Below are 24,690 nucleotides of genomic sequence, written 5' to 3' on the forward strand. Positions count from 1 at the left end.
CCCACTTTACAGATGAGAAAATTGAAACTTAGAGGGGTGACGTGATTTGGCCAAGATCATGCAACTGTTAACTTGCAGAATCATTGCTCAACTCCAATTTGTTTGACTTCAAAGCCCCATTTCAACTAAACTTCCAAAGTAGAGTCACTTTGGGGACTATTCCAACTGGACTGCTCACCCTTATGCAGACTACATCTGAACTGAAAACATGAGTTTGAGAGTGACCCAGACTTTGTCAACCCTCAACTTTTATTCTCTCTCTTCTCACACAATCTGATCATACCAAAGGAACTCCAGAATTAAGAGAGCTCATAACCACACCTGCTGCCTGCATACAGCCTGACTGCTGGCTCAACTCTACTGGTTCTTCTCTGCATGGAGTTGGAACATTTCACTACCCTGGACAGTGCTTTTCCCCATACTGAGCAAATCCGATGGAGCCGGATCAGGGCTGACTATACTTCCTGTGGTCCCAGGAACACAGTCATGATAATTACCAGTCAACTTTGGGTTGAAGAAGTTGCCTGACTCAGCAAGGCTGGCATTTCCTCCTACACAATTCTTTCCAGTTCGTTGGCATTGGTATCCAGGAGTGGCTGGAGAATTTTGATAACAGCTTGCTGGTTGGATTCCAAGAGAATAGCTCAGATTCTGCTGAAGACTCATCAGAAAGTGGAGAAATACTGACAAAGGAAGTTAATGATGACCCCTTTGGAAACTTTGACTACCTCTACAGATGCCTTCACAACTATTTAAAGTATCACCTTGGAGCTAACTGAGACACCAGAAAAGGAAACAAACCCCATGAATGGAAATTAACAATTAGGCTGTGACCCACTTAAGTAGGTGTTATGCTGCTTGCCAAAGGCCTGCCAGAGAGCACACCCTGGGTTAATGGCTTGGTGCCTTCCTTTTCATCACTTTTATTATTTTTTTAAGTTTATTAATTTATTATTTCTGAGGGAGAGAGAGAGCACAAATAGAGGAGGGGCAGAGAGAGAGAGGGAGACACAGAATCCAAAGCAGGCTCCAGGCTCTGAGCTGTCAACACAGAACCTGATGTTGGGCTCAAACTCACAAACCGTGAGATCATGACCTGAGCCGAAGTCAGACGCTTAACCAACTGAGCCACTCAGGTGTCCCACTCTTTTCATCACTTTTAGATGAAAGTTACAGTTGTCTCCTAATTCCCTTGCAGAACTGTGCCCTCTTCCTCCTTCACTTCCATTCTTGGTAGCTTTTTCTAACTACTAACTAACTACTTCATAAAACACAAGCAAAGAACTAGAAAAGGTGACTGGCTCAAACAATTGTGGATATTAACATGTTAAGTTATATTTACCATGTAATATAGAAGTCATGAATCGTGAGTTAAGACACTGTATTTCTGTAAGCTGTGGGCAATACTTGGCACACTTAGAGTGATTCATAAAAGTTCTTTAAAGACCTTCCAAGACTGGAACCCAATCAACACCTCTAGTTACACCTCCTTTGCTATTTAATCTATGCTCTTGTCTAACACTGTCTAATAGGAATAAAATGTGAGTGACTTATGTCATTTTAAAAAATATTTTAAAAACTAAAAGAAACAGGTGAAATTAATATTAAGAACATATTTAACCCAATGTATCCAAAATATTATTTTAACATTTAACCAATATAAAATAATTATTAATGACATAAATTCTTCTTCTTCTTTTTTTTTTTTTTTTTTGGTACCAAGGCTTCAGAATCTAGTGTATATTTTACACATACATCTCCTTTCAATGCTCACTAGCCACATTTCAAGTGCTCAGTAGCCTGATGTAGTTAATGGTGACCTCATGGGATAGTGTAGCTCTAGTCAAAGAAGTTGGAAGAATACACAAATAAGGAAGTAGTACAAGCTTTCCAGAGGAAAGTAAATATAGAAGGATTTAAGCCATTCTTCCTGTTGCATAAACTTTGCTCCCCAGGAGGGTGTGCTGAGACTCAATAGTAATTAGCCTACACCATTTTGGTCTGATTTTGAGGGAAGTAGAAACCGAATGAGGAAGGTGCCCAATCTGTGAAATGTCTTAAAGGCACAGAACCTTATAAACTAAGAGTGCTCTGCCAAGAAAAAAGACCATTTAAATGAGCGAGTGGGAACGAGAAGGATGAGGATGCGGAGAGAAGGCTCTATTACTTCTGAGATCCCTTCTAACCTGGGAGTTTTATGATTCCATATTCTATCAATTTTGTAAATGAGTACTTTTAAAGTGTTTTGCAAATGTTTGTTCTTTTTAAATAATTTAACTATTCAAGCTAAAATTTGGTCGATGCTACAAATTCAGGAAATGAAATTTTTAAGTGCCGATCCCATCCTAAGTGGATGAACATGGGTTCAGGTTTCTGGGGTTCACATCAAAGAAGGTTCTAACTTATTTGCAGGTACTTTGCATAGTTGCCTAAAACAGTGGGTTTGGAATATGAAAGACCTAGGTTCTAGGTTGGCTCTCGTGGTTACAGGAATTGCAACTTTGGATGAGTCTCTTAAACTCTATATATCATCTATATGATGGAAATAATAATATCTATCACTCAAGCTTCATGAAAGAATTTACTTAGATAATATGCAAAGCTCCCACAAAATTCTCCACAAATGGTAGTGATTATGCCTTGTTACTTTACAGTTTTGATTATTCAAGGACAGCCATTCCCATGTAGTAAAACCTTTGGAATGGCTTCTTCACGTTGGTGGAAATTTTCCTTATAGCAACAGCTAAAAAAATGGCTACATAAAATAGTATTTCTTTCAACTCCAAAGGGATCCCTTCCAAAACAGTCACTTAGGAACAAGAGCCACTGAAAAGTGATTGATGTCTTCTCATCAGCCCATGGCAGGAACTGGTTTGTGTAGCAGCATCAGGCTGAACTGAGAAGAACCAGGGACTAGACACATCCTTTGCCAGGGGGCTCCCAGTGGAGTTCTTGCAGACTATTCTTCAGTGTGCTGTGACTCAAATTCAATTCTAGGCTGTAGTTGTGTGACTAAAAGCCTAAAGGAGAAAACAAACAAAGAAAACAAAACCCCCAAACAGCCTCAAAGTCCTGCCGCTCTGAAAGACCTCTGGCAACAAGAAACTTATCCCTCTAGTAGGGCGGAAGGGCCAAGAGAAGCATTTCCATTTTGCAACTCTCTTACTAACCAAAAACACAGGAGAGGTTTTCAAATACGTGTACATTGACAAAGGATTAAAAAATCACAGGGGAGGGTGTGGGTGGGAAGCAGCACAAAGTTTCCTGGACATCTCTGTCCAACACCACATATTTAGAGGTCATGTCAGAAAATGATACCTGCTCATAGGACTTGCTTCCTTTTAAGTCACAGCTTTACATCGTTGGCTTATTCTGGAAATAATAATTGCTCCTTCCTGGGGTGCCTGGGTGGCTCAGTCAGTTAAGCATCTGACTTACAGTTCGTGGGTTTGAGCCCTACATTGGGCTCTGTGCTGACAGCTCAGAGCCTGGAGCCTGCTTTGGATTCTGTGTTTCTGTCTCTCTTCACCCCTTCCTCGGTCTCTCTCTCTCTCAAGAAAATAAATAAACACTAAAAAATTATTAAAAAATAATAATTGTTAATTCCCAAGGATTGTTTTGCAGTCCTAAAATATCACACTGCCAGGAATACTTTGAAAAGCTCCATTGTTCAGGGTCTTGGGTCCTTGACTGATAGGTCCCACCCAATGAACTGGTGCATAAAATAGATAACCTAGAAGCCAACAGCCTGGTTTTGAGCCAGACAGACCTACCATTAGAACTTTGGCCCTGCTCATTATTAGCTTGTGATCTTGACAAATCGCTCTCTTAATTCTCAGTTCCTTCTATAAACTATGGATAAAAAGATATCTACCTCATAGGATTATTGGCCCAAATAAGAAAGCCTATAAAGTACTTAACATAGTGACTGGCACGTAGTAGTATGTCAATAAATGTTGGCTGTTTTCCTATACAAAATTTTTGGGACTGTGTCTTAGCAGTTTCCAAAAAGTGAAACTAGAGAATTGCCAAATAATAGCAATCTATGCAATCCCAACAATTTATGCAACAGAATAATATTGCAGCAAGACCATTTACCTAGCTCCACACAAAGCTCCTGAAGAAGAAAAACATCTGTGAATAAAGCACAGCCCATTAGAGCTGCAAGAGCCCTTAGATACCACTCAGTTTAAACTTTTCTTTTCTAAACAAATGAAATCTTTGAGAGGTAAAGTAACTCGTCCCATGTGAAAAGCTAGTTAGAGCCAGGGCCCAAGTTCAAATCCAAATATCTTGACACTTAATTCTGTGATCCAATGAGTTCAAGTGCTTTTGCAGTTAAAACAACTCCTGAAATGCCAAGACGAGTCATCACAGGGAAAATCTCCTGTATCTCTCATTCATCCCATTAGCTATTCATTTGAAATTCCATGGTCATATCCTAAGATGCTCTCTCAACAGCAAACAGAGGGCAAATGATGACAAGAAACTGCCTTAGCAGGAAATGCCCTCCAAGTCACTGCAGACCTGAAAGCCATCACCATGATGGCCATTTTGCCTAGATTCATTTGAGAAAAAGGCACAGTGTGTGAAACACTTCATCAAATGCCTGTGACCATTTATGCCAAAGAATTGGGAAAAATAATCAAACTCTATCCTCTGACCTGTAACCCAAGAGGCATATGAAGAAGGTTGTACCAGACAGTCTCTAGGATGATACCCAATAATCTCCACTTCTGATATTCACGCGCTGGGGTAATCTCAAGCCCTAGAGTGTGGACTGAATTTACTGACTTGCTCCTAACACACAGACTACAGCAGAAGTGATAGGATGTCAATACTGATACAAGGTTATAAAAAGACTGCATCTTCCATCTTGGCCACTCCCTCCCTGGGGGAGCCATCTGCCATGTTGTAAGGTAGACTGGTGGAGAGGATCACATGAATAAGCTTAGAAGCAGATATACTAAGGTCTGATAATAATCATGTTAGTGAATTCGGAAGCAGGTTTTCAGCCCCAGTCAAGTCTTGAGGTGACTGCAGCTCCAGCTGACAGCTTGACTGCAACTTTATGAGAAACCCTGGGCTAACGTACCTGCTAAGCTGCTCCCGAATTCCTGACCAACAGAAATTGTGCAATAATAAACGCTTGCTGTCTTAATCTGCTAAATGTTGTGGTAAATTGTTAAACAACAATAAATAATGAATACAAGATGCAGACATAGTTGGGATAAACCACCCCTGAACAGAAGGCTTGATGAAATGTTCCCTCAAAGAGCAAATATCTTTATTTTCATCACAGACCGTCCAGAAAAACACTAACTAATTTTCCATGAGACTCCTCCAAGGCTCTATGAAAATCAGACAATTATATGTGTAGATGATATCAGTGTTATTCTCTGGGCTGTGAAAAGTGGGAAAGTTTAGTGTATTGCTATCCTCAGTGCCTGGCCCATGTTGGCTTTCTATAAATAATTATGAATGAATGAATGAAAGATCTATCCTAATGGCATAACTGTGGGTCTTCACTAGTATCATGGAGATAATATTTTTAAAATATCTTCATTTATTTCCATAATTTTTTATTAACCCAGGAGTTATTTCTTTCCCATGCATGTCATATGCCTTAAAGACAAGCCAAGAATCATGTTGTACTAGGGAAGGAGAAGGTCAGCACCAACTCAAACAAATGTCTTTTTTTTAATCAGAAAAAGTTTTGTAAAGTAACATTTTATTTTTTTATTAAGTATAATTAATATAAAGTGTTATATTATGTGGGGAAAGAGGTTCAAGAATTCCTTATACTTACATAAATGGGTTAGAAAAAAGCTTAGGGTGGAAAGCTGCCCCCCCCCCCCCGGGGTAAAAGCGCCCAAGGCTAGCTAGCGAGATACTGTAATGGAACCATGAGTAACTTGTTATATCACCTGCAGGAAATTACTTTCCATCAGACACCAATATACTATTATACTTTGATCACAATCTCCACTTGCCTCCCAGACCCTTTGCTTCTTACACACAAAAGTTAACGATTGCTATCCGATTGTTTTCTTCACATTCACCACATGTGTAAGATCTTGAGAGCACAGTAAATACAGAGACAAAAATCCCTGTTCAGGATTCTTGTCTCCTCCTGGACATTAGCCCCTCTCATATTCAATCCTATGTCTGCTCTTTTGCTGGACAAGAGAGAACTCCAGACTCACAGTCTGCAACAATATTAGTTTCAGATAACACCCCCCAGTGCTCATCCCAACAAGTGCCCTCCTTAATGCCCATCACCCATTTAGCCCATCCCCCCCACCTCCCCTCCAGCAACTCTCAGTTTGTTCTCTGTATTTAAAAGACTCTTATGGTTTGTCTCCCTCTCTGTTTTTATCTTATTTTTCCTTACCTTCCCCTATGTTCATCTGCTGTGTTTCTTAAATTCCACATATGAATGAAATTATATGGTATTTGTCTTTCTTTGACTTATTTCACTTAGCGTTATACCCTCTAGTTTCATCCATGTTGTTGCAAGTGGCAAGATTTTAATCTTTTTTTATGGCTAAGTAATCTTCCATTATATATAATTTCTTCTTTATCAATTCATCTGTGGATGGACACTTGGTTGCTTTCATATCTTGGCTATTGTAAATAATGCTGTCATAAACATAGGGGTGCATGTATCTTTTCAAATTAGTGCTTTTGTTTTCTTTGGGTAAAAAGCCAGTAGTGGAATTACTCAATCATATGGTAGTTCTATTTTTAATTTTTTGAGGAATTTCCATACCGTTTTCCATAGTGGCTGCACCGGTTTGCATTCCCACCAACAGTGTACAAGGATTCCTTTTTCTCCACATCCTTGCCAACACTTGTTATTCCTTGTGTTTGTGACTTTAGCCATTCTGTCAGGTGTGAGGTGATATCTCATTGTGGTTTTCATTTGCATTTCCCTGATGATTAGTGGTGTTGAGCATCTTTTCATGTGTTTGTTTGCCATCTGTATGTCTTCTTTGGGAAAATATCTACTCAAGTCTTCAGTCCAATTTTTTTTTAATTTTTTATCTGGTGGGGGAGAGAGAGAGAGAGAGAGACAGAGATAGAGAAAGAGAGAGAGAGAGGGAATCTCACACAGGTTTTGATGCTCAACATGGAACCCAGTGCAGAGCCTGACACAGAAGTTAAACCTATGACCCTGGGATCATGACCTGAGAGTAACTCAAGTGTTCAACCGACTGAGCCATCCAGGCATCCCCCCTGTCCATTTTTTTAGTTGGATTTTTTTGTTTGGTGTTGAGTTGTATAAGTTCTTTATATATTTTGGATAGTAACCTCTTATAGGATATATAATTTGCAAGTATCTTCTCCCATTCAGTACATTGCCTTCTGTTTTGTTGATGGTTTCCTTCACTGTGACAAAGCTTTTTATTTGGTATAGTTCCAATAGTTTAATTTTGCTTTTGTTTCCTTTGCCTGAGAAGACATATCTAGAAAATATTGCTATGGCTGATGTCAAAGAAATTACTGCTAATGTTTTCTTCTAGGAGTTTTATGGTTTTAGGTCTCACATTTAGGTCTTTAATACATTTTGAGGGGGTTTTTGTTTATAGCATAAAAGGGTGATCCACTTTCTTTTTTTTTAAGGGTGACCCACTTTCATTCTTTTGCACATAGCTGTCCAGATTTCCCAGCACCATTTGTTGAGGAGACTGTCTTTTCCCCATTGTATACTCTTGCCTCTTTTGTCATAGATTAATTGAACATATAAGTGTAGGTTTATTTCTGGGCTCTCTATTCTGTTCCATTTATCTATATATTTGTTTTTGTGCAGCATCATACTGCTTTGATTACTACAGCTTTGTACTATATCTTCAAATGTCTTTTTTTCTAATTCCATAGCAAGACAGTCTTGAAAACCAGACATTGCAGAGAGAGAAATATTTTTTATAAATTCTAAAATATCCTTTTTTACATATAAGAAGCAATGCTTCCATGTCTGAAAATAAAGTTTTCCTCTAAGCTATGGGCAGAGTGGATGCAGAGGTGACCCAAGGGAAGTTCCTGTAAGACAGGAATAGAAAATAAAAAGTATTTTACCAAAAGAAGAAAAGAAAGGCAAGAGGTGAAGTGCTCGGGGCCCTGGCTTTCCCTTCTGACCTTTGTTTCTGAGTGGCAACTTAAAGGCTATGCAAAAGAAAACTCCAGAAAGTTTGGGAAAAGGAAAACCAGAGATATTTGTGCCCCACTCCCAATTTGGGATTTGGAAGGAGATTGCCTCTCAGGGTACACTGTGTGGACATGGGGTATGACAGGAGCATAGAGGAAGACAAAAGAGAAGTTACATAAAAAAAGTTATACTTGTTGCACTGCTTGCTATTCATTTTGTTAAATTTTAACTCCAGTTCACAAGTAGGTCAGCTTAGGTTTGCCTGGTTCTGGGGGTGCCCCTAAGGCCCAGGCTTAGGTCTTTCCAGTAGCCTGTGGGAACAAATGTGGAACAGTTGTTGTAGCTCTGATTGACTCCCACTTCCTTCTGTCCAGGAGTGACAAGATCCTGCCCAGAATCGACTGTCCACACAGCATTAGTCAGCAAGTTCTGTCTTTCCTGTTGGTGCCCTTAGAGTAAGCATACTCCTTTCTCTTTTGCAGCAGTGTGGTTATAACCACAGGCAGATAGACTTGGGTGCCCACGGTGGCCCTGCCAGTTGTTAGTTGTCTGACCTAGGGCAACTTTTGCTGGGCTTTGATTTTCATTATCAATAACAATAACATATTTATAATAAATAGGTATAATATTTCAGGGCTTACAGCATGGAAAGCACTTTACAAAGCATATAATATGCCTTATCTCATTTAATTCACACATTCACCACATGTGTAGTAAAAACTGTTTTTATCTTCATTTTATAGAAGAGAAAACCTGCCCAAAGTTGCACAACTAATAAGTAGCAGTAGGAATTGAATCTGGGTCTGGCTGACTGCAAAACCTGTGAAGTTAATGGCCATATAGGAGGAGTCCTTGGTGGGGCTGATGCTCTGAGCACCTCCGAACATAACGACCCCTTATATGTAATGTGCCTGCTAATCTGTGTCAATAGTTGGTCCTGAATAGTATCAGCATTGATCCCTGTGTGGTCAAGGTAACTCTTTTCTGTGTATATACAACTTTTAAACAAGTCCCACATTTATTCTGACAAAAATATTTGAATCTGTAACTATGACTTCTCAGTTTCCATTAAGCTCCCTTCTGGGGCTGGGGTCATGCCACTGCACGCTCCCCCTAGATTTGGAGACCGATGCCTCCTGGTGACCGCCTGCGGCAGCGTTCCTTAAAGCCAGTGACAGCCTGGGCAGGTTCCCAGCTGCTGAAATTAGCCTGCAGGATCCTTGAAGGCAAAGGTATATTTTAGGACAGAAGTACCAAATAACATCACAGAATGGCAAGTGATCAGAACACAGCCCCTTCCATGTTTTCCCTGATGTCCAAATAGTTCATGCTCCTGTTTGACCCTATTGTATAGGTGGCTTGTATACAATGAGAGAATCTATTTATTTGTTAAATCAACAAATATTCATGTACATATAATTCTGGAACTGAATGATAATAACTTTCTTTTAATACATTATAATTATAATAAACAAATTATCTTCTTCATAGGACTGCACCACATTTTAGTTAGCAAACTTATTTATTGCAAGTGATTTCATTATCTGCTAAATTCTTCCATGGGAATCATTTAGAGTTCCTGGTAATAATAATGACTGATGATAATGCTTCTTAATGAATTACCATGAGTAAAAAGTATGACTCAATAGCCCCAGTATGGAAAGAACTTTCTGATCTAGAACAGGAATATTCAAGACAGAAAAAAACTCAGATGTTTTATTCCACACTACCCCCTGCCCCATGGGCATAATTTACAAATCACGAAGTAGGCTCAGAGACTCTATGTCATTTTCAAGGTCATTCAGTGAGTTCCAGACACAACTATGGGTCCTGATTTCTAGGGCAGTGAAGTCACGTCACCTCACCACACCACACTTCCCCATTCACGTTCTGCCATACAACTATGGCAGTAACTGTGAACAGGTAACTCACTACTCTCCACTTTGGGGATGGAACTGAGAGGTTATTACACAGGTCACATTCACAGGAAGAATGCAAAATATTTATCGAATAGAAAGTAGAGATGGGCTAGGCATCCAAATCCAGGAGGAATTTATTGAACCTTCAACATGCCAGACCACCAGCATCTCATCTCATTTGTACAACAATCCGTGCGAATGACATAACTACCCCATTTCACAGCTGAGAAAATGGGGTTTAGAGAGGGCATGAAGTGCCCTTAATTCACACAGTAAGTAATGGAGTGAGGATTTATTATTGGACGTTGTGATTCCAGTCCAGGTCCTTTCTACTTCCTCTTGGCAACACTTTATTGAAGTTTCTATTAGCACCCTCAAAGGGAAGAAATAAGGATCTCCTTGGCTATATACATGTCCAAATACTGCATCATGTGCTGTTTCCAGTGTCCATTTAGGGTAAAGGCACAGCATTGAGCTCATGGCTTTTATGTTAAGGAATTATTCTTCCCTCTGATTGATGAACTGAAATTATTTGGAAAGATCTTAGGTAAAGTGTGACTGCTGGCACGAAGGACAATGGTAATGGACTAATAATAAATTACAACCTCAGGCATCTTCCCTACTGTTCCAGCTTGGACAGCTTATTACCATACAGATAAACCCTCCCACTAGCTCAGGAAAAATGTAAACATCAGCTTCTGCATTTTGCCTATATTGATAGTTGGTCATGTGCCAAATGGGTTTGGTTTGCAATTTAGTACGCAACAGTAAAACTTCTATATCTACCATCTTTGGCTTGTATTTTATTTCCCCCACATGCTCAAAAGCTCCACCATTTCATTTCTATGCCAGCTGGGAATATGTAACTCTTTACTAATTTCCCCTGTCTCTTATAGATCAGGTCTTCTTCCTCCTCCTCCTCCTCCTCTACCCCCTTCTTCCCCCTCCCCCCTCCTCCTCCTTCACCTCCTCCTTCTCCTTTTTTTTTTTTTTTTTTTTTTTTTTGTTGCATCACCTTGCTATGTATGCTAGAAACCTTTAAATATTTAAAGTTGTAATTTAGCACCCTACAGACAAGCCAGAAATAAAAGTCTGGATTAAAAATATTTTTTTCTAGGGGTGCCTGGGTGGCTTAGTCGGGTAAGCCTCTGACTTCAGCTCAGGTCATGATCTCACAGTCTGTGAGTTTGAGCCCTGCATCAGGCTCTGGGCTGATGGCTCAGAGCCTGGAGCCTGCTTCGATTCTGTGTCTCCCTCTCTCTCTGCCCCTCCCCTGCTCATGCTCTGTCTCTGTCTTAAAAATAAATAAAAACATTAAAAATTTTTTTTCTATACAAAAGGGTTAGAGATGCACTAATCCAAAGAAGGAAAAGACTGAATCTCCAGCACAGGTTGTTTTGAGAAGTTGCTGGATATACTGCCTTTGTAAGGTGACACCCTGTTAACCATTGGTGTAGAGACAAAGGGCATATAGTACCTATTGCTGGATTTTCCCTTCTACAAAGTTTCTCCTCCTGCCAGAGCCCTTTCCTTTTGCTTTCTCTTCCTAACTTCCCACTCCCTGCACACCTGCATGGCAGTACAGCTACAGCTTCACCCCCATCCATTGGTACAGCTCTTATCATGACCACCAACAACCTTCTAGTTGCTAAATCTATTGAGTCCTTTCATACTTGTCCTTTATGCCAAATTGTTTATTGCTCCTTCCTTTTCAAAACTGTCCTCTTTAGGTCAATAATAATAATTATTGTCATTATTATTATAAGTTTGCATTAATAGAGTGCTTACAATATATAAAGTGGTATGTTAAACACTTTACATGTGTTCTGTCCTTGGGATACTCATAACCCCATGGGATAAATATTATTATTATACCTAGGTTACAGATGAAGAAATTGAGGCCCAAAAGGTTAGCTAACTTGTCCAGAGTGACACAGCTAGTAAGCAGCACTTTTCTGAACCCAGGTTTCCCTAATGCCAGAGCCCATGTTTGTAAGCCTTATCCTACATTGCCTCATAAATTTTTCAGGACAATGACTATATAGAAACAATAAAGCCACTAAAGTTAGATCTAGATCACAATTCGTTTTTCCAAATTTGAGCTAGAGCAATGTTAGAAAATAAAGATTTTTTTTAAAGGTGAGAGTGAAAATAGATCATAAAAGTACCACCAAATAAATTTAGTCTTTTAGAAACAAATTAAGGTAAAATGAAAAAGCATTTGATCATCTCCAAGATTTTTCCCCATATCTTGCTTAACATGTGGGTATTTGGTTTTCAGCCCATGGAAGACAGACTCTGGAAGGCCCCCATGACCCTTACTTCCTGGTGTTCACACGCTTGGATAATCCTCTCTCAGTAAGTGTGAGCAGGACCTGTGACCAGCTTCTAAGCAACAGAATATGGCAAAGATGATGGGATGTCACTTCTGTGTGCACTAGGTTACATTTTTAAAGACCATCTTGCTAGCACACTCATTCTAGAGACTCTGCCTGCTGCCCTGGTGAAATAAATGGCCACGTTGGGAAGTCAACGTGAGAAGGGAGTGAAGGTAGCTGCTAAGAACCATGCGCACCCTCCAGGCAATAGCCACCAAGACGCTGGAGCCCTTCGTCTACAACCACAAGGGAATGGATTCTGCCAAAAATCCAGTTGAGCTTGGAAGCAGATACCTTCCTAAATGAGCCTCCAGATGAGAAGGCAGCCCAAATGACACCTTCCTAGGGAGACCCTGAGCAGAGGACCCAGCTAAGTCAAGCTCTGATGCACAGGAGCCATGACATAACAAGTGTGTATAGTTTTAAGCTGCTAAATTTGTAGTCATTTTATACAAATACACAGCCTCACTCATGGCCTTTCCCAAATTTCAACAAAAATTCTTATGAAATCACACAAAAAGGACTGTAAAAAAATCATAACAAGACTGGATACTGTGTCTGAGAGTCAGTCTATTCTCAGAATTTTGAAGGGACCGTGCCACGAAAAGAACCTGTGTCAATTATTCTATGTACTAAGCGAAGGGCAGTTGGTATCTATTCCTGCATAATAAATTGCCCCAAAATTTTAGTAGTTTAAAACACCTGTTAGTATTTATTCTCAAAAAGTTAAAGGTAGCATTACCAAATGATCCAGCAATTCTACTCCTAGGCATATACCTGAGAGAATTGAAAATATGTGTTCACACAAAAACTTGCACACCAATGTCCATAGCAGCATTATTCTTAGTAGCCACGAAGTGGGAACAACTCAAGTGATTAAATGGATCATCTGATGATGAATGCATAAACAAAATACAGTATGTCCATACAATGGAATATTATTCAGCCATAAAAAGGAATGAAGTGCTGATACATGCTACAATATGATAAAGCTTGAAAATATTATGCTAGATAAAAGAAGCCAGACACAAAATGTCACATATTATGTGATCTATTTGATATGAAATATCCAGAAAAGGCAAATTCAGGAAAACAGAAAATAAATTACTGGTTGTCAGAGGATGGGAGGAGAGAAGAATTAGGAAGTACAGGATTTATTTTGGGGGTGATGGAAGTATTCTGGAATTAAGCAGTGGTAATGGCTGTGCAACATCATGAATATACTAAAACCACTGAACTGTATACTTTAAAATGGTGCAAATGGAAAATTATATGAAATATGAATTTTATCTCAATTTAAAAATTTACATAAAAAATAAATAAGATAAACATTTATTGTTTCTCAATTTCTGTGGATCAAGAATTTGGGAGTGAATTGCGTGGGAGAGTCTAATCTGGGGTCTTTCATAAATAGTCAAGATGTCAGCGGAAGCTACAGTCGTCTTAAGAAGTCTAGACTAAACTGGACTAGAGCTGGAGAAATTGCTTCAAAAATAATTCATTCACATGGCTATCAAATTGGTGCAAGTTGCTGGTGGGAGGCCTTGGTTCTTCTCAATGTAGGTTTCTTCACAGGGCTGAATGAGTGTATTTACAACGAGGCAGCTGGCTTTCCCCAAAACAAGTGATCACAAAGATAGCAAGGCAGAAGATGACATATCTTTTATTTCCTAGCCTTAGAACCCATGAAAGTATTTTCACAGAAAGCAAGAGATTTTGTTTAGCTTCTAACCACTTTTCTTTCCCTATTAAGAAAGTTAAGGACTTTACCAACTAGAATACTGAGAATACAAATCTTCCAGGAATGATAGATAGATAGATAGATAGATAGATAGATAGATAGATAATTGATAGACAGATAGATAAATAGATATCAGAATGTTGTTCTATCCTATTTATTCTACTTTTTCTACATTATCAGCAGCTATAACTCCCACTAACCATGTCAGCATGAAGTGGGGAATAAAGGGAGGGGATTAGGACAGCAAAATGAGATAATGCCATCAGGTAAAGAACAGTAGGTGGAGCTGGAGAAAGATAAACCCTGGGGAAAAGGTATACAGGAAATTATAGATTTTCACAATACCATCTGTTTAGTTACTAGAGAGCCTGGCAGTGGGAGTAGCAGGCTATAGTATCTCAGTCCAGCCAAGCCAGACTAAATGAACGAGTGCTAGATTTTGCTATCTGAAAATAGAACACAACCAGATTCAAAAGGACAAAGAATAAGGTCAAAGACTATCCATTTACTGTATTTGTTGGTAGAAATATCTCTTACTCAATTGTAAGTTAGTAGGGGAAAAAGCATAAAGCTTATTTTTAAAATGCTGTAGAACAAGGAAGAAGGAATTGTATACTCAGTATAAGAAGAAACCTCAGAACATAATCTAATTAGATCCAGAAAAAGAAAACTCTAGAAATCTGTTTGCCATTTTTAGCAGGGTATAAAAAAATAAGACTGTTTATCATTAAAAAAATTATCATAAAAAACTCTCATAGAAAAAATAGAGGAACAATCTAAGATGGAAGATAACAGGATGATATGAAAATGGAGATGAATGAGATGAGAAAAGTTACGAACTTCAGTATATAATCATATTTAAGTCTATATTTGGAGATAACATTTACACTATGAAAAACATGAGGGAAAAGGAATGAAGAAAATACAATTTTTTAAAAAAGATAGTTATGGAAGACAAAGAAAGAGACTTGGACAGAAGAGTTATTCACGTTCCTTCCAAAGAAGAAAACTTGAGACAGAAGCAATAATCAAAGACATATTTTAGGAATATTTTTCTGAGTTGAAAAACACTGGAGTATGAAAGTTAGGAAGGAAAGGGTTGACTCCTTCTCTACCCAGGGTAATAAATGACCTCAATCAGACGTCACTGTAAACATGTCAAGGGTACTTTTTCTTGAGTATTCTCTATCTACAGAATATTTTCATCAGGATATGCATAGTCTATCTAGTTGCTTATTTTGAATAGAGCTGGAATGTCCAGATTTAAGAAGCATAGCTGGAGAATAAGGGGGTAGTCACGTGGGCATTTTCCTATCCACATGTAGTTGATGGAATAATAAATCAAATGGTCCTTCAAAACCAGAATGGCTCCTTTTGTGAATAAGATTTCCATACACATTGTTCAAAATTAATTGGTTCTACACACATTGTTCAAATTCCATTTAGCTAATCCAAAACCAAAACTCAAGCCCAATGTGTAAAAATAAAAAGGACATTTTGGCAAACTTTTTCAAGCTTCTGATGATTTCAGGCTCCTTCAGGAAAGGAATGCTTTATTTATACCTGGTGTTTGCCTCTATCCTTTGAATTATTAGGAGAATTTGAGGAGGAGTACGATCTATGATTGCCGTGTGTCTGCTTTGACTTCTGTGTTAGTACAAAGATTGGAAGGGTGAACATGCTCCAGGCAAGACTAATAACAGCAATAACTATCACTTACCATGGAGCTAGGTACTGTGCTATGCATTTTACATCCATTCTTTCATTGAATCTTACAAACAAACCTAAGCAGTAAAGTACTATTGTTATTCCAGTTTATGTTAAGGAAACTGAGGCCTAGAGAGTAATTTGAAGTCATTTAAGTGTGTATTTATTTATGAGAGAGAGGGGGTGGGGAGCAGAGGTAGGGCAGAGAGAGAGAGGGAAACAGAGGGTCTGAAGTGGGTCCTGTGCTGTCAGCACAAAGCCTGACTCGGGGCTTGAACTCATGAACCATGAGATCATGACCTGAACCAAAGTCAGACGCTTAACCGACTGAGCCACCCAGGTGCGCCTCTGAGGCCATTGAAGGTTTCAATTCAAGGGGTGACTGAATGGTTCAATCGGTTAAGCGGCCACCGTTGACTCAGGTCATGATCTCATGGTTTGTGAGTTCAAGCCCCACATGAGGCTCTCGGAACGGAGCCCACTTCGGATCCTCTCTTTCTGCTCCTCCCCTGCTTGCTCTCTCTCTCAAAAATAAATAAAAACATTTAAAAAACATTTTTTAAAAAAAGGTCTCAATTCAAGTAGTAGAGTTGAGGTTCAATCTATGCTACTCGATTGCCAGGCTTGAATCCTCAACTACTGTGCCTCCTGCCTCCTTTTGGGAAAAAAAAGAAGAAGAAGAAGAAGAACTCTTCCCTTTTGCGGCCATCGCTGGAGCTGTAGCGGCCAATATGAAGGTCAGTCCGTTTTGGCCTCTGACCGGAGCACGAGCCGTAAAAGGCATTTCAGTGCACCTTCCCACATTCGCAGGAAGATTATGTCTTCCCCTCTTTTCAAGGAGCTGCGACAGAAGTACAACGTTCGATCCATGCCCATCCGGAAGGACGATGAAGTACAGGTTGTGCGAGGACACTACAAAGGTCAGCAAATTGGCAAAGTAGTCCAGGTTTACAGGAAGAAATACGTCATCTGCATGGAAGGAGTACAGGGAGAGAAGGCAAATGGCACAACTGTCCACGTGGGCATCCGCCCCAGCAAGGTGGTCATCACTAGACTAAAACTGGACAAAGACCGCAAAAAGATTCTTGAGCGCAAAGCCAAATCTCGCCAAATAGGAAAGGAAAAGGGCAAATATAAGGAAGAAACAATTGAGAAAGTGCAGGAATAAAGTAATCTTACATACGACATTAAATAAAAACTGTTAAGGGGCGCCTGGGTGGCGCAGTCGGTTAAGCGTCCCACTTCAGCCAGGTCACGATCTCGCGGTCCGTGAGTTCGAGCCCCGCGTCGGGCTCTGGGCTGACGGCTCAGAGCCTGGAGCCTGTTTCGATTCTGTGTCTCCCTCTCTCTCTGCCCCTCCCCCGTTCATGCTCTGTCTCTCTCTGTCCCAAAAATAAATAAACGTTGAAAAAAAAATTAAAAAAAAAAATAAAAACTGTTAAAATGAGGAAAAAAAGAAAAGAAAAGATGCACGTGTAGACATACTCTGAAAAAAAAAAAAAAGGTGTAGAATTGTATAGATAAAAAAAAAAAAAAAAAAACAAAACCTTACAGGCACACCTACAAACAAGTTGCGCACAAAGGAACTAGCTGGCCTCAGGCTTTTCTTTGGCAGCACAAGTGCCAGAACGCACTGGAGTAGCATCTTCAGAACTTTTAGGAGAGAAATGCTCCAATCCAGGTTTTAAATATTCACTCAAATAGATGTGAAGGCAATCAAAAGGCAATCTCATGTTTGTGAGAAACTAAAAGTCTCTCTACTCACTTATCCTCTTAAAAATCAAGCAAGCAAGCAAGCAAAGAACAACCTTGAAGATTAAGAGACAAATCAAAATTAATGGGAAAAATAGGAAGATGTAAAAGAATTGGCAACAAGTATCGAAAACATTTTGAAATAAATCTAAAGAATTATAAACTCCGTTACTAATGGAATAGAGTTGTCAAACTAATCCTGACAGAAAGAAAGGTTATATAGTGTAAAAACATTTTAATTAAACTCCAGATTATATAACGGAAGACTAGAAATGGAGTTGCGAAAAGGAACTGTTATTTCTTCATTCATATATAGAAGAAAATGCAAAGATACCATTTCATTTCTTATTTTGATAATTAGAAAAAAATATAGTTAATAGTATTTTTTAAAAAGCTAAAGAACTACTAGTGATCTTCAAAAGTAGAAGATAATAAAAGGAAATAAAACTGTATAAGATATAGGAAGATATTATCTTTATACGGATAACAAAATTATAAAAGATATAAGAAGACCACAAGTACATGTTAATTTCTCCATGGCTCAGTTTCCCCATCTATAAATAGGACTAATAATACCTACGTGATTTGTTGCTGTGAAAATCAAAATGGTTAATGTACACAAAGTGTTTAGAATAATGTCTGGCACATTGGAAGTGGTATATAATATTAGCTGTATTATAGTATTACAGTGTATTTTTAAAGTCCTTTAGAATAAGCAGACATTACTTTTCAAATTGAAAGAAAAAAATGTTACTTAAAAAAAGTTAGACAACAGTTTTAGGGCAAACTTTTCTTTCCATCTTCCCTTTTACTATACAAAAATAATCAACTTTAAAAATTATTATACTATGTATATATGTAAATGTAGTGGCATAAAATTTGAGTTTGAATTTTAAGATCCTTGACATTGTAATTGCAAACCCTCTATTTACTTCTCCAAAACTCTACATTGCCCTTGGTTAGATTCCATTTTTTCTTCTCCAAATTGTACCCCAGGGATTTTAGGCACCAAATGTGATCTCATAACCTGCTAGAATTATAAAATATGCATTAGCAATTCCAACACTTTGGCATTATGTTAGGTTCCTTCACCCCGCCCCAAATTTGCTATGTCCTAACATCAACATTACCTCGAAGAGGGTCTGAAAAGTATAGCCCAGGTAATTATAAATGCTTGAAGAATCAGTTCTATAGCAATATTCATGACAGTAGATACTAGTGTATTTTCCACACCTTTCTTTTTCAGGTTAGATCCATAGAAATAAAGTGGAGGAATGTTCAGAAAATATGAGCACAAACGTGTGTGCACCTACACTCCCACCTACCCGATATAAAACCTTTGAATTGAGACAGTGAATACTTGCAGTGTGAACCCAGTCAGCTCTTTCGACTCCTGGTTGTGTTGCATACTTGGAGTTTTAGTTTGCAAAGGAGGTAAAAGGAGAATAATGACACAGATGTGGGACAAGTTACACAACACTGCCTATCACAGAAAACGGTCCCCTTGCAAAGAGGAGCAAGTGCCTGTTTTCCTTTTTCTTTTTCCTTTTTTAAACATTTATTTATTTATTTTTGAGAGAGAGGGAGAGAGAACGGGGGTGAGGGGCAGAGAGAAAGGGAGACAGAATCCCAAGCAGACTCTGTGCTGTCAGCGCAGAGCCTGATGGCAGGGCTGGAGCTCAGAAAGCATGAGATCATGACCTGAGCGGAGATCAAGAGGGATGCTTAACTGACTGGGCCACCCAGGCGCCCCACACCTGTTTTTCTGGTTAATGTCACGTCAGATTTAGGAGGACAGAGAAAAGGGGCGATCAAAGCCTTTTCCTAACTTCATCACTGGGGACACATTCATCAGTGTTTCTGTTCATAGAAATTCTCTTTACTAGAAATTCACACTAGACCACAGCATATGGGTTTCTCTTTGTTTTCTGGTGTTTCTTTTTGTGTCTTTTCTTAGGCATTTTATTGGGAAGCTTTGGGAGGGCACTAACACAGAATCATGGAAACTCATTACTTCATTTTATTATTATTTTTTAATGTGTATTTATTTTTGAGAGAGAGAGAGAGACAGAGCATGAGCAGGGTAGGGGCAGAGAGAGGGAGCTACAGAACTGGAAGCAGACTCCAGGCTCTGTGCTGTCAGTACAGAGCCTGACACCAGGCTTGAACTCACAAACCATGAGATCGTGATCAGAGCCGAAGTCAGAGGCTTAACCAACTGAGCCACCCAGACACCCACGTTACTGCATTTTAAACCTTTTTTTTTCCATCAGGCTAAAACTTTAAATGACACAAACTGAACTTTAAAATTGCTGTTTGGAATTATATCTCCCTTATGCTTCTAAGCACACCTCTTCAGCTGAGTTCTAATATCCTGGGATTAGAGAACTATGCTAACATCCATATGCTTCCCATGCCTTTAATGATTTTATTAATTTTTTTTTTTTACATCTCTCAGTCATCATCTTTTTGCATTGAATTCCAAGTTTTTCAAACTTATTCTCCTTCACCAACACCCTATTGCCTTTGGTAACAAGAGCACATCTTCCCAAGAGCTTCATATGTGGGAATACTTAGGGAGCTAACAATTTGGTGCTCAAAGAGATATTCTAAAATATTGGTTCACACAATGAAGAAAACCATGAACAAAACAAAAACACAATCTACTGAATGGAAGAAGAATTTGCAAATGATATATCTTATGAGGGGTTAATATCCAAAATATGTAAAGAACTTTTACAACTCAACACCAACAAAACCCAAATAATCTGATTAAAGTGGGCACAGGAACTGATTAAACATTTTTCCAAAGAATTCATACAGATGGCCAACAAACACATGAAAAGATGCTCAACACCACCAATCATCAGAGAAATGCAAATCAAAACCACAATGAGATATCACTTCACACCTGTCAGAATAGCTAAAATCAAAAAACAAGAAATAGCAAGTGTTAGCAAGGATATAAAGAAAAAGGAACCCTCGTACACTGTTGGTGGGAATGCAAACTGGTGCAGCCACTGTAGAAAATGGTATGGAAGTTCCTCAAAACATTAAAAATAGAACTACCATATGATTGAGTAATTCCACTACTGGCTTTTTACCCAAAGAAAACAAAAGCACTAATTTGAAAAGATATATGCACCCCTATGTTTATGGCAGCATTATTTACAACAGCCAAGATACGGAAGCAATGCAAGTGTCCACCCACAGATGGACTGATAAAGAAGATGTGGTGTATATATATATATATATATATATATATATATATACACACACACATATACATACTATGGAATATTACTCAGCCATAAAAAAGAATTAAATCTTGCCATTTGCAACAAAATGGATGGGTCCAGAGGGTATGATGCTAAGTGAAATAAGTCAGCCAGAGAAAGACAAATGCCATATGATTTCACTCACATGGAATTTAAGAAACAAAATAAATCAGCAAAGAGAGAAACAAACAAGAAACCCAGACTCTCAAACACAAAGAACAAACTGATAGTTGCCAGAGGGGAGGTGGGTTGAGGGACAGGTGAAATAGATAATGGGTATCAAGAGTGCATTTACCCTTGATAAGTGCTGAGAAATGTATAGCATTGTTGAAACATTATATTGCATGCCTGAAACTAATATAACACTGTATCTTAATTATACTTGAACTTTAAAAATTAAAAATAAATAAATAAAAGAATAAGCCATCATTGATGCAAAATAAGCAAGTAAATAAAATATTGGTTCAATGGGTATCTAATGGCTGTCAGAAAGAAATTAACTTCTATTAGCGAGAGAGTATACCACTTGCTTTATATGAAAAATGTAACACCATCAAAAAATATTGAAATGCAAGCAAGCTAACAAAAATACTGTCTGAGTGTTCACAGCCTCTACAACTTCCTTCTAAGAAGAGTGGATTTCACCTGTTGGACAGGTGCCCAGACCCTCCTTTGCTCTGTTGTACCTGAGAAACAAGCACATTGTGGGGAAAATAAACCAAACCTAAAGAAACCAGAGGGACTTGGTTATTCTCCATAACAAAGCACTCAAGCAGGAAGGGAAGGAGAGAGAGGAAGACCAACCACGTGGTTGGGTATTAAAAGAGTTTGCAGGAGAAAAGAGAGAGGAAATCATTCACTTCAGAAGCCAGTGCCAGATGTGTATGTGTGAGTGCTGTGTGTATGCCTGGAGAACATTCTGTCCCAGAACATGTACTATTTATTAGGGATATTCTGCCACTTTGGCATTTTGTCGAAAGGCACTGAGAAGATATGAACTACTTCCAACTATATTTTCCTGTCCTAATCCTGGGATGTATTTTGTCATTCATATAACACCACAGGGCGATAGGTCCACATGGGGCTCCAGATATATGTGGGTTACAAAGATAAGGCATTTATTAGATATACTGACCATAAAAAAACAAGTTAGTGTCTTGGAATTGCCTTCATTTCACTGTTTTTCCATCTCTTATGATTAGACAGCCATTGGCCACTTGATCTTCACCAGTGACAGCCATATATGATAACATGTAAATATAGATGCAGTTTAAAATATGGTCAAAACTGTTTTTTCCAGATTTTCTGATAGTAAAACATTTCATAATTTTTTGATAACTCTTGTTTTCTCCATAGATTTCCTTTGTGATTTTTTTAAAACCAGACAACTTCTTGAGAGGCATATTTAAGTTTTACATGTTTACAAGGAAGTTTACAGTTTAAATGATAAAATAAATTATTCCAGACAAATAGCACCATGTCATGTGCCATGGGTTGTGTTCCCCTAAAAATGGCATGTTGAAGTTCTAACCTCCACTACCTCAGAATGTCACCTAATTTGGAAGTGGAATTTTTTAAGAAGTAATGAAGTCAAAATAGTTCATTAGAGTTAGCCTTAATCCAATATGACTTGTGTCCTTACAAGAAATGGGAAGTTTGGACACCGAGTAAGACAGATATGCACTAGGGGGGACAATGTGAAGAGACGCAGGGAGAATGCCACGTGAAGGTGGAGGACGGGAGTTTTGCAGGTAAACAAGGAACTTCTGGTACTACCAGAAGCTGGAAGAGGCAAGGGGGAATCCTTACGCAGGTTTTAAAGGGAGCGTGGCCCTGCCAATACCTTAACTTCAGACTTGGAGACTCCAGAACAGTGAGACAGTAAGTTTCTGTTGTTCTAAACCACCCAGTCTGTGGTACTTTGTCATGGCAGCCCCAGCAAACTAGTCCATGGTGTATTAAACAGTCTTAGCATTTTGGCTGACTGTCATTACTGTCATGAGGGGACTATGCTATTGCTGTGGTCTCTCACTGTGCCAGGTGATTTGCAGTCACTCCTTGTGAAAGTACTTAATAGGTGAGTGTCTTCCCTATAAGGAATTTTTTCTCTTCTCTTTTCCTTCCTCCCTCCCTCCATTCCTTCCTTTCTTCCTTCCTTGCTTGCTTGCTTCCTTCCTTCCTTCTTTTTTGAAGTTCAACTTGATTATATTGTCTCCCTCAGCAAGGTTGGGTCACTTTGCATTTTTCTAGAATTTAAGCAGTTGCTCATGGAAATCTGAGTTCATTGGAACCATATCATCAATATATTCTCATTTAATTTTAACATTTCAGCCTGATGCCCAGGTTAGACTCTTAGGTCATTGTCAACCACTTAATATGGCTTGGTCACCCCCACTCCTTGTCTCAATTCTGGGGCAGGGCTCAGGAATAGAATGAAAATGTGCGCTTTCACATTACTAATTTTTTCTTAAATTGAAATTTTAATTGTTGTAATTTATGAACCAGCAAAATGCTTCTGGCTTCAACATGGCTGTATCATAAGGGCTAAGTCAGAATACTTAATCAAAATGTTGAATCCCTGCCCCAAACTAGCAATGCAAGAGCAAGTTAGCAACATTGGTATCCAGATACATTGACAGTGATGCAGGTTCCACTTCAATGATATCCACTGTCAGAAGGCTGTGGAGGAAGACAACCTTCTAAGATCCACTAGGGATCTTCCTATAACCTAACACACTCCTCTCCCACTACTCAAACACACTCCAATCCTGAGATCTGAAGGGAGGCCTTAGATGGGGCTAGAATTCCAGAAATCCAAATCATAGAGATCAAGACAAAGGAAATACCTCATTCCAACTGCATTTCAGGCTGGTGCTACTGATGGTCATACCAGAATTGTTACAAGACAGTAAATGATTAAGCATCAGATGATTAAACATTCAGCCCCTTAGGTACCAATTTCGGTCTTACTATAGTCTCCTACAAAGTGCATTTTTATTTAAATCAACTTTTGTATAAATTGATTGTAAAGTTTCCCTAGCTCTTCTCCCCATCAGTGTCCTTACAATATGACTTGGTAGCTCCTCCCACGTAGAGAGAGGGGACTTGTGACTTTCTTAAACCAATATAATGCAGCAGAAGTGATGGCATACCAGTTTTTCATGGCCTCAAGAGGCTTTGCATACTTCTGTTGTATCTATTGGACCCCTGGCTCTGCCATAGGAAAAGCCTGGTGGCAAACCTAATAGGGGATGATGGACCACGTGAAGAAGAAAGAAGGGGGTCTAGCTGACAGACCGCCAACCTCCATAGACTTAGCCACTTAGCAAACCTGCAGCTTACCACAGACACATGCAGCCCAGCAAAACCAAAAACCTGACCAACTTAATCTAGCTCAAATTGCCAAGCCACAGAATCATGAGCTCAGTAGTCATTCTTTTTTTAAGCCATTACGTTTTGGAGTAGTTTGTTTTGCAGCAATAACAAATACATCCTTCCATTAATGATATAAAAAATATCATTGTGATATTTAAAAAAATAGCTATGAAGTCATGAGTCTGATATGCTACTAATATATTTTCCTAACATATAATAAAATGAATATGTAGTTATTAAATACTCTCACAAATTAAAGAAGTTGGGAAAAAGAAGATACTATTCCAGGCAAGGCAGATGGTCAAGAGGACATTTAGAGAGGAGAGGAAATTTAACTAGATTTGGAAGAATACGTAGGATGTGACTGCATAGAGATCAGCCAGGACAAAAA

At 38.8% G+C, this 24,690-nt stretch overlaps 1 protein-coding gene across 1 annotated transcript in view; it reads left to right on the forward strand.

Moving 5' to 3' along the window:
* Nucleotides 1-17,099, forward strand: part of LOC123592719 — a 65,260-nt gene extending 48,161 nt beyond the window's left edge. The window contains exon 3 of the mRNA XM_045468065.1: nucleotides 16,567-17,099. Within this exon, the coding sequence (XP_045324021.1) occupies nucleotides 16,567-17,062 (496 nt within the window). The 3' untranslated portion in view covers nucleotides 17,063-17,099. The remainder of the gene's footprint in view (nucleotides 1-16,566) is intronic.
* Nucleotides 17,100-24,690: the final 7,591 nt, after the last annotated feature.

Source organism: Leopardus geoffroyi, chromosome D4 (genome assembly GCF_018350155.1).
Source record: "Leopardus geoffroyi isolate Oge1 chromosome D4, O.geoffroyi_Oge1_pat1.0, whole genome shotgun sequence".
Lineage (NCBI taxonomy): Eukaryota > Metazoa > Chordata > Mammalia > Carnivora > Felidae > Leopardus > Leopardus geoffroyi.